This window comes from Tachysurus vachellii, chromosome 10, assembly GCF_030014155.1.
Source record: "Tachysurus vachellii isolate PV-2020 chromosome 10, HZAU_Pvac_v1, whole genome shotgun sequence".
In the NCBI taxonomy this organism is placed as follows: Eukaryota; Metazoa; Chordata; class Actinopteri; order Siluriformes; family Bagridae; genus Tachysurus; species Tachysurus vachellii.
Window position 1 is genome coordinate 11,289,901 of NC_083469.1, and position 9,851 is coordinate 11,299,751.

General features: G+C 41.9%; 1 protein-coding gene across 11 annotated transcripts in view; it reads left to right on the forward strand.

Moving 5' to 3' along the window:
* Positions 1-9,588, forward strand: part of meis2a (Meis homeobox 2a) — a 69,539-nt gene extending 59,951 nt beyond the window's left edge. For 5 of the 11 annotated variants that reach the window (XM_060879410.1, XM_060879409.1, XM_060879411.1 and 2 more), the window contains exons 11-13: positions 3,475-3,533; positions 4,661-4,771; positions 7,822-9,588. In XM_060879410.1, the coding sequence (XP_060735393.1) occupies positions 3,475-3,533; positions 4,661-4,771; positions 7,822-8,120 (469 nt within the window). In that variant the 3' untranslated portion in view covers positions 8,121-9,588. Of the gene's footprint in view, positions 1-3,474; positions 3,534-4,660; positions 4,772-5,087; positions 5,186-7,821 lie in introns of all 11 variants that reach the window. The other 6 variants (XM_060879417.1, XM_060879419.1, XM_060879416.1 and 3 more) reach the window with 3 other exon arrangements.
* Positions 9,589-9,851: the final 263 nt, after the last annotated feature.

The window sequence follows — 9,851 nt, forward strand, 5'->3', positions numbered from 1 at the left end:
GGCACAGGGTTTTCTTTAAGAACAAATACTGATGACATGAGCTAGTTACCAGGTGTGGCCACACTGCAGATCCTGTCTCATAATCTCTCCTGAACATTTCTGATTGCGGTAATCCATGCATTGTGGCTGTCCAGTGACTCAGCAAGGCAGCCATTGCTGACTTCTGAAACACATTTAGAACTACTGCATAACCCCATGTGATGTGACATAGCAAGGCGAAAATTTAGTCGAGAGTGCAGAAGCCTCCTGCATAGCCTGTTTAACACGCTTGCCTGCCTGGAAGCTCCCTTTGGGCTATTTGAGTTAAGATTTCTGGTTGGACAGAGAGTGTTGATGCAGCTCCATGCTACAGTGATGTCAAGTGGACTCCTGCAGCTCTGTCTCCATTATTCCTGTTTGCACTGGCAGTGGTTTGTTTATGGTGGTGCTCTAAATCTTAGTGAAAGTGATCCACTGACAGTGTCACATGAAGGAAGGAAAGATCAATCATTATATATATATATATATATATATATATATATGTGTGTGTGTGTGTGTGTGTGTATGTGTGTGTGTGTGTGTGTGTGTGGGCAAGTGTATTCCTATGTCTTTGTAAATACTCCTAAAGATGGCCTCATTGCTTTTTCTTTTTGTCTTTCACTCCTCAATTGATTTGTAAAAGCTGCCAGCCTACACATAAAGCACAGCCAGAGTGCCAGGCTTTTTTATCTCCTGCTGTAATGTACACATTCTGTTGAGTATCCAGAGAAATGACCTTTCAGTGACCCCTTCACCTAGTCTTTAATTATTTGTTTGAAGACAGCATGAAGTTCCCATGCTGGGTGTAGGGGACAGGGGGAGGGGTGATAATACAAGTCAGTATGCTCACAGGGGAATGTTCACCAGTGTGTGTGTGTGTATTTATAAGAGAGAGAGAGGGCCGGCTGGTATATAATGTTATGCAGGCTCAGGCTATAATAAGTACTCTACCAGATGTAAATAATAAAAATGGTAGTAAGACTTTGGAAGTACCCTGTCCTCGTGGCCGGACTCGGTACACATTTGGGACTCACACAGGGAGGTAGCAGTTGCGGTTAGGTCCCCCTGGTCTGTGTGTGAGTCTGTGTGTGTTTCGGCAGGCCTCTGCTCCAGTGTGCCAGCTCAAACTGCTTTTCTCTGGAGGCTTGGCATGGGTGTTGTTCTAAGCACACCCCATTAGCAGCTCATGGGAGGAGGGAAAACAGTGTTATCAAGCCCAGCTCTGATAATCTCAATTGGCTTTACTCAAACTGATAAAAGGCGCTTTGGGGGCAGAAGAGGGCCCTGGTCAGCCCCCACTGTGTTACTGTGGCAACAGTTTGGAGAAAGAAAACAAACGCTGTGGTGTTTATGTGTTGTATTGTGCAAAGATGTGTCCACTGGGGACGGCACTGACATGAAGAGGTCAATCCCGGTGGCAGCTGTTTAAGAAATACATGAATAACTTTGAGGAAATGTGTGTTCTATGTGGAGCATGTTTGTTCAAGGGCAATTTTATCTAGCTCTTTTTGCCAAGAGGAAGATAATATAATATAATAATATACAAATACGCTAATATAATATTGCATTTGAGTTTATTAAATAACACTGCATGATTTCTAGAAAAAACCCTGCTAACTAGTGTGCATAATTATTTCTCTTCTTGGCTCAGAATGCACTGATAGAAAGTAGGCATTCTCCTCACCTGTGAGGAACATTCCTAACATTACGTGTTTATGGTCCAGTTCTGGGAGCATGGTGAAGGGGGAGGGTGCACATGGTTCTGATTTGAGCCTTTGAGAGCTTTAATGCAGCGAGTTAATGCTCGGTAGAGCTTGGCAGGCCTCGTTTTTGCTGTCTGTCCAGAAAATCCTGACGGGGGGATTTTTTTTCTTGTGTTTACATGCCAGAGATTAAATCTTGACCTCACTACAGTGATAGTGGCATTTTCTGACAACAAAGACAGACCTTAGAGAGGACATGATGCATGACTTTGATTTAATTTATCTCTGGGGTCATTAGGAAGTCTGTGGTTTAAAAATAGTTTTCAGTACCTAATATTAGATACACACGCATACACACACACATTATATATATATATGTATATATATATATATATATATATATATATATATATATATATATATAATAAAATGTGAGTGTGTAAAAAAAAACACACACAGACACAGGTGTGTTCCAGTTGCTGTGCCTCAGTACAATGGCCTTTGTTAATACCAACTGATTCATTCTTCGCCATGCCGCTCATCTCTTGAAGTCAAAAAGAAACATTCAGTGCACTCAGAGCAAATGAGCTGGACTTCACTTTTCCCAGCTGTGTATTTTGTAAATTTAAGCCTGTCACTTTAAAAGCCCAGATTACGGGCATTTAAGTTAATAGGAGAAGGTAAGGGCAGGTATCAGGGGTTCATGAGGGATTAGGGGCCCAAATTGATTCCAGTTCTCCTTTGCATCTAATGACCATTCCTGTAGCATTGCTCTGGGTGCGTTAGGCTACGTCTCCCATCGCTGTTCATTTAGGATAGGCTAGCCATGATTGTAACCTCTCTTTAATATCAAACACATGTTGATACCTGTAGCCCTAACATCTTTCAGCAGTCATGGTATGTTAGAAGAGTGCCTTTTTATTCTGCATAGATTGGCATGTCTTTGACTTGACATGGCTTTAGACATCCCATTCTGCCTGAAAGAAAGGGCTTCCCTGGCTGGCACTAACCTTGTGGTGACCCTGCAGGCTTTACAGTGCAAAGCGGCTGTAGAGAGAGCAGGACCAGGGTGGCTTTGTGGAACTGCACTTATTTGCCGCTGCGGTGGTGATAAAACTTCAGACAGCCTAATTGATGGGCTTGCTGACATAACAATACCTTGTGAAAGCACAGAGGGGCAGTGCCTGGTCCTTGTTTAAAGACATCTGGGAGGGGAGCAAAAGCCCCCTACAATGCAGTCATGGAGGGGGGCATGGAGAAGGCCAGTGAAAGACTGAAAGGAACCATTTGTGCACTGGCCCTCACAAACTTTTAACTTATTCTGAATTTCTAATGAGCGATAACCCACTAAGAGTAACGTTTATGTGCACGAGAGGACCGGTGTGAAGGTGCAGTGTGAGGAGCCCCACAGTGTCAAATGCACAGTGGCCTCACCACAACTACATGCAATGCTTGTGGAATGTCTTTGGAGTAGCCATAGTTACCAAAAGTAATCAAAAGCTTTATTAAGCTGAAGGAATACATCATAAGGGACATTAAAAGGATACCACTTTGGGCTCCCAAGCCGGAGCACAATCGCTCCTTTGTTGTTGTTTCTCGGTTTTGATTGCTTTTCGAGGAGCTAGCTGCTAATGCAGCCATAAAGTCATGGAAATGGCTTTGTCTTGATTGTGCTCTGTAATGAATATTTGTCTCCTTTAATGGTAGGTGATTTAAAGTCTCTGCTCCTTCTCTCTGTCTTGTCTTTTCCCAGGTTCATTAATGCCAGAAGAAGAATAGTACAGCCCATGATTGACCAGTCAAATCGAGCAGGTAAAACCATCGTTCTCTGTTCCTCTGCTCCCTATTCCAATCAGGTCTTTGGCAGATAAACATTCACACACAGTCTGCCATTATGGGATGAAGTCCTCCTCCTTTTCCCATCCTCTGCTTTTCCTGCGTCCTCAGTGGGACATGTGCCAATATGACCAAGCATGTTAGCTGATGGCTCTAATTAGATGTTCCCAATCTAGCTTGTTAGAGGTACATTAGCACACATTCTCTGTGAAATGCTAATTGGCCACGAGAGTACTTTAGAGGAATGTGTAGAGCATTTAACTGTCTCTGTAATATGCTTCATAATATGCTTCTTCTAATTCTTAGTAATTAATTCGTTTTGAAAATACGAAACAAGAATCCAGAGGGTTCAGTGTTTATTGATTTAGTTCTGATTTCTGCCTCTGGCATGCAGGTATAGACAGAGCTGCTATTTTTGTAACAGTATTAAAAAGACTATGCACTGTAAATTGATTAGACAGATTTTGATTTGCCATATCATCTGAAAGCCCAGATGATTAAAAAGCACAGTGATATAAACTCCAAAATGGTCCAACAGGAATAGCCTTAAAGATATTTAGGGATTTATAGACATAACATTTGCAAGAAGTTCCTCAGATTGTGAAGGGAATTGTGTAAACGATGTGAAACTTTTACTGCATTAAGATGTTTTAAAATTGCTCCTCCTGGCATGGGGGCTGGATATGTTTTGAATGTTTGAATGCATGATGTCGCAATGATCAGCAAACTTTCCAAATACAGCATGACTAATCCGTTTTTGGTGTGTTCTGGAGATAACACACAAGCGCTCATAATAACAGCATGAGATTTTATTAATAAAACAGAAACTAAAGATATTTGGGTTAGATGATCCTGTGTTTTATCAGACAAATCAGATACTTTCTGCTTTCACTTCACTGAAGCATGTGTTTAATTTGTCCTTCTCTTGTGAACATGTGCAAGTGTGTCCTGGACTGGCTCTGCAAGTTTGCATACTAGCTCTTTGACTCACGAATGTATCACAATGTCTTATAGTGTGTTTGGGCTAGAGCTGGAATATTTGCTCATTGTCTGGTATGTCTTTTCTTCTTTTCCCCTCCTGTCCACGTTTTGACTACAATCAGGTTTTCTTCTTGATCCTTCAGTGAGCCAGGGAGCAGCGTACAGTCCAGAGGGGCAGCCTATGGGCAGCTTTGTGCTGGATGGCCAGCAGCACATGGGAATCCGGCCAGCAGGTAAGCAAATATCTGACCCCGCTACTCCCAGTTACTAACCACTGTCTTGACTGGATCACTTCTGGTTTAGTTCTGGTTTAGCTCTTGGTCTGCTCTGCTTCTTCATGCATGCTATTTGAGTCTCGCTGTGCCTGCCGCCTGTTTAACCTCATTCATTATTAATCTTGGGCACAAATTTCAATCAACAGGTGCTTTTCTTGGGTGGGGTGGAGTATCCTTTATCTTTCTATTGCTGTGCCTGTTTCTCTCTAGTGGTGGTCTCTGCTTTGACTATCCGTAACTCATATCCCTCTCTGGTGTTTCTCCCCTCTTCCAGGGCCTATGAGCGGAATGGGGATGAATATGGGCATGGATGGGCAATGGCACTACATGTAACCCCCACCTTGTAAAACAAAACTCAATGAAAAGGGGGAAGTAAGTACACTGCTGCTTTTTCTCAGCTTTTCCTTCAATATTCTTTTTTTTTTTTTTCACTTTTCGAACCTCCATGATACTGACCCTAAATAACGGCAAACACATTCCACACATAACCATCAAACCCCGGGTGCACAGTGTGTTGGATGAGCTTGCTATGGTTTTATTAAGAGAGAAGGAAGTATTGCGATGCCCACCCTGGAGGAGCGGACTTGTGGCGCCAGACGCCAGGGGAAGAAAAAGCAAAGGAGAAAAGCACTGGCCACAAATTTATTTATCACAACAGTGGCATTGCTCTCCCCATCTCCGGCAGCCAATGCAAATGTTGGACGTTTAGGGAAAAAATAACATCTCCAGGGGCAGGGGCTGACGGGGAGAAATTAAGCAGGCTCCACTGAAGCGATAAAGAAGGAGAAGTGAAACTGTCCTCGGAGTGACATAAATCTGTCTGGGAAAGGATTGATGCCCAAATTATCTTATATGCAAAGCTGGGATCGCTGCAGTACATTACGGTCCCTGGGCGAGATATACGGGCCGAGGGTGACACGACCGATCCTTCACTGGGAGGAACCCGTGTGTTTTGATTATTTTTTACAGGGGAAAGGGGAGGGGGTGCTGAATCCCAAACATAAGACCCAGAGACAGGAGAGATGCTGAGATAAATTCAAAGGGATGCAGACGTTAAAGAATGGCCGCATATAAAAGGGGGGATTTCTCTTCTCTTGCTCTCTCGCTTCTTCTTTCTCTTCAAGGCTAAATGGCTGTTGCCTGATTAAGACACCCATTATACCTCCCGCCAGCACCGTGGCGCTGACATTTGAGAAATCAAGACATATCACATCCCAAAGGCGCCAGGGCAGAGGAAATTTTATTTAACACCTAAACTCCTCTGCTCAATGAGGCACAATATAATAACACTTACCTTGATTAAAAGAACCCTTTATATGTAAATAGGCAGTGGATTTTCCAAAGGGTCACCATGACGATTCTTCCAACAGCCTATTCCAAAACCCCCCTCGACCACCATCACCAGCACCACACTGCTAATGGAGTCAAAAATGCGGAGAGCAATGTTCCCTAAAACAGCCACAGAGAGACAACATTTGCTCAGCTTGGATAATTCTTGATATAGGCTATATACTTTCTAGACTATTTAATTACATAACATATTTTATGCTTCATGACCAATTACATTAATAGCTTAATACAGAGGAATATTACCCACTCTTGATTTGATTATGCAGCCACACAATATGGTATATTTGGTAGTTAATTATCATCAGCCATTGAACAGACTGCTCTGCTGGAGCAAGCAGAGAGAGTAGGCCGGTCCAGGCGGCATTATTGTCCTCAGATGGTTTTTACCACTTCTGTTAATAAAGGAGGGGGGGGCACTGCACAGATCTACTTAACAGAATGACTGCAGCTTACAAGACTTGAGATTACCAGCTTACAGTGTCAAAAACATCTGCTGGGCCTTTTAACAGGAGCTGATCTAAGTTATATGGAGGCGAGTGCACTCTTGCTGCCCTCTCTGGCTAGATTGATTTACTTTTTTTATGGCCACGATAGCGGGCGTTTAAAAGAGCGCTGTAACAAACATGTACATTCGAATGAAATGAAGTAAGGTGCAAAGCAAGTATTCGAAATTGACACATCTTTCAATCAACAAGATCGCTCATTAATCTCACCCTCAGTTGCTCTGCCCCCTCCAAGTCCTCCTGTATAATTTCTTAATTGCAGGGTACCAAGGTAGAGGAATGCAGAGCGTGAGCATGCCTGGTGACCTTGGGGCGACCCCCTCTTCCCCCGCCTTAACTGGCCGTTGCTAATCCTCTAGGGGTTCACATTACAAAGCAGCGCAGCCCAGGCCTCCGCTGTCCCCGGCTTGCTCCACACCCTTACCTGCAAACCCATTGTACAACACAACAGACCTAGCAACCTCCAACATCCAGCAAATTTACATACTCACTTCAGGATTTTTTTTTTTTTATTTCCTCTACATATTTCTAATTTGTAGGTGTCTTCACATCCTTCGTACGTTATGTTTTACTCTAAGCCATATCCACTGCCACAGTTTCCAGTTTTCCTTTGCTTTCAGAAACGGATCCCTTAAGAGGAAAATATCTATTAGGTGCAATTCTCATGTTGTGATAGTTAACTGAACCCCAAAATTATTTAATACTTGAGTTAAGGGATTTAAATCAAATATGACCACTAAACTCAGCTGGGGATTAGATGTATATGCAAGTTTCTGCATCTTGCCAGTTTGCAATGTCAGTGAATGGATGTGCAGATCACTTTACAGCATGAGAAGTGAGCAGGAATGTATCGGGCTGACTATGTCCCACAAGGCGCTGAAATACTGCAGTGTAGTTTTTCATGTGTCCTACACACTCAGTGCACTACATAAGCAAAAAGACTCAGTGATGTGGATTTACTCTGTGTTTAATCGAATATCCTGTTTAATGCTTAGTGTGCTATTTGGTATGGAAAAATTTAGAACATATATTAAACTCCTCCAATGCCTATTTTGTTCTATTCTGTATTACAATCAGAGACACTAGCTTATGCATAATGGTGTGAGTGTAAGCAGGATTTCTGATCCTTTGGTCTCTGTGTGTTTTTTTTTGCAGGTCTGCAGGGCATGCCAGGGGAGTACGTACCTCAGAGTGGTCCTATGGGCATGAGCATGGCACAGCTACCTTATTCTCCTCCACCTCATCCTCCTCCACAGATGCCACCACACCTTTCTCAGCTACGACACGGACCCCCGCTGCACTACGTTCCGGGCCACGTGCCTCCTCACCCCGCCATGCTGATGCACGGAGGACCTCCTCCTCATCCCGCCATGAGCATGTCTGCACAGAGCCCCCCTATTCTCACCCCCATCGACCACAGCACTGGTGGACAAGGCCTGGACATCCATGCCTAGTAGTGTAAAGGGAACCAGACAAGAGCAAGCGAGAAAACAACTTCAAACTTTCCCCCTGCCCACTCCACTAAAGCGATTTTGTTTGTGATTATTTTTAAGAACAGAATGAAAATGGAACACTTTTGACCAGAATTAGACACTCGAAATATGGAATTCCAGATGAGCTGTGATAATTTTTTAAATCTTGTCAAATTTGTTACTTTCATCGATGGAGGACCAAGCTGACAAGAACACTTTGTAAAGTCTTGGACTTTTGTTAAAGATCAACAGAAGACATTTTGGACTTATTGCACAGTAGTGCAAACTGATATAAACACATACATACACACAGACACACACACACATGTACACAACTCTCACTGATCCATGCTCTCGTTTGAACCATTTTAAAGAAATAATTCTAAAAGATAAAAAAAAAGACAAAAGAGACTCCAAGAGTTACAACTACTGTAGTATAAAAGTATAGACACTAAGTTAAAACTTGTGCATTTTGGTTGATCACTCGATTTATGTTTCCAGACCTAGTGCTAGAATTAAAGGTTAACCCCTGCTTTTCACACTGTGCGTGCTGTTCCCTGAGGGACAGGTGGTCTCATTGCAGCAATAAAAAAAAAAAAACAAAACAAAGAAATAAATAAAGGAAGAAACACCTCTGAAAAAATATTGGCACTAACAATAAGACCTGAGCAGGCAGTGGACCCGTCCCGATAAGGACCAGAAGTAGCACTCTACAGAGAGACTGCTGAGAAGCCTGCTCTCTCTGTCTGATTCAACACCAACCTTTATTTCAGGCCCCTCTTTTTTTGGTTCATGAATGAATGTTTCCCTGTAGGTAAAGTTCTTAGTTTAAATTGCCCAAGCACTGGATTGTGTTGGTTTTATACATTTTTATTTTATTTTTATTATTTTTTTGTATCATGGACTCTATCATGGAAGAGCCTATTGAAGGAAGCATATCCATTGAAAGGCAACATCCCACAATAGTTCCCATGCCTCTGGATCAACACGCGCACCATATGGACAGCACAAACACTATGGTGGATTCTTTGGCACTTAGAGAAGCTATTGGTGGTTGATGCACCAAAAAACTTTTAAAAAAAAAGAAGAGGAAAAAAAGAACTTAAATTATGAACTCAAAGCTTGGAGAAGAGCTAAGAGAATATTGTAACAAACTTCGTACAGAGTTCAGTCTATTAATTGTTTCCTGTTAGATATTCTATGTGTTTACCTCAATTGAAAAAAAGAATGTTTTTTGCTAGTTTCAGATCTGCTGTGGCATTGATATTGTATGTCCATGAATTCCTTCCTTTTTCAGCACGTGTTCCTCACTAGATGATAAAGATGCTGTCCCCCCTTAAGCTTTGTCAAAAAAATACATTAAATACTTGTATGAGGACTGTGACGTAATGTTTCAAAGGTGTTCAGTCACAAATGCTGTAATAAATATTTCATTTTTGATTTTGTTAGATTCCAGTGTGCTCAAATGTGTGTTGAAACTGCTGCATGTTTAAAAGAAAACTATTATTATTATTATTATTATTATTATTATTATTATTATTATTATTATTAGAGACTTAAAATTTATGTTGTATTTTGGCCATCATGGCTTTTTCTCGGAAAAAAAAATGTATTTAAAACATTATGAGCTCACAGTTTTGCTCTGATTTATTGATAGAGCTGAGGCGTTAAAATGTAAATGAGTAAGTAAGAGCACATATAGCTGTCTCATTA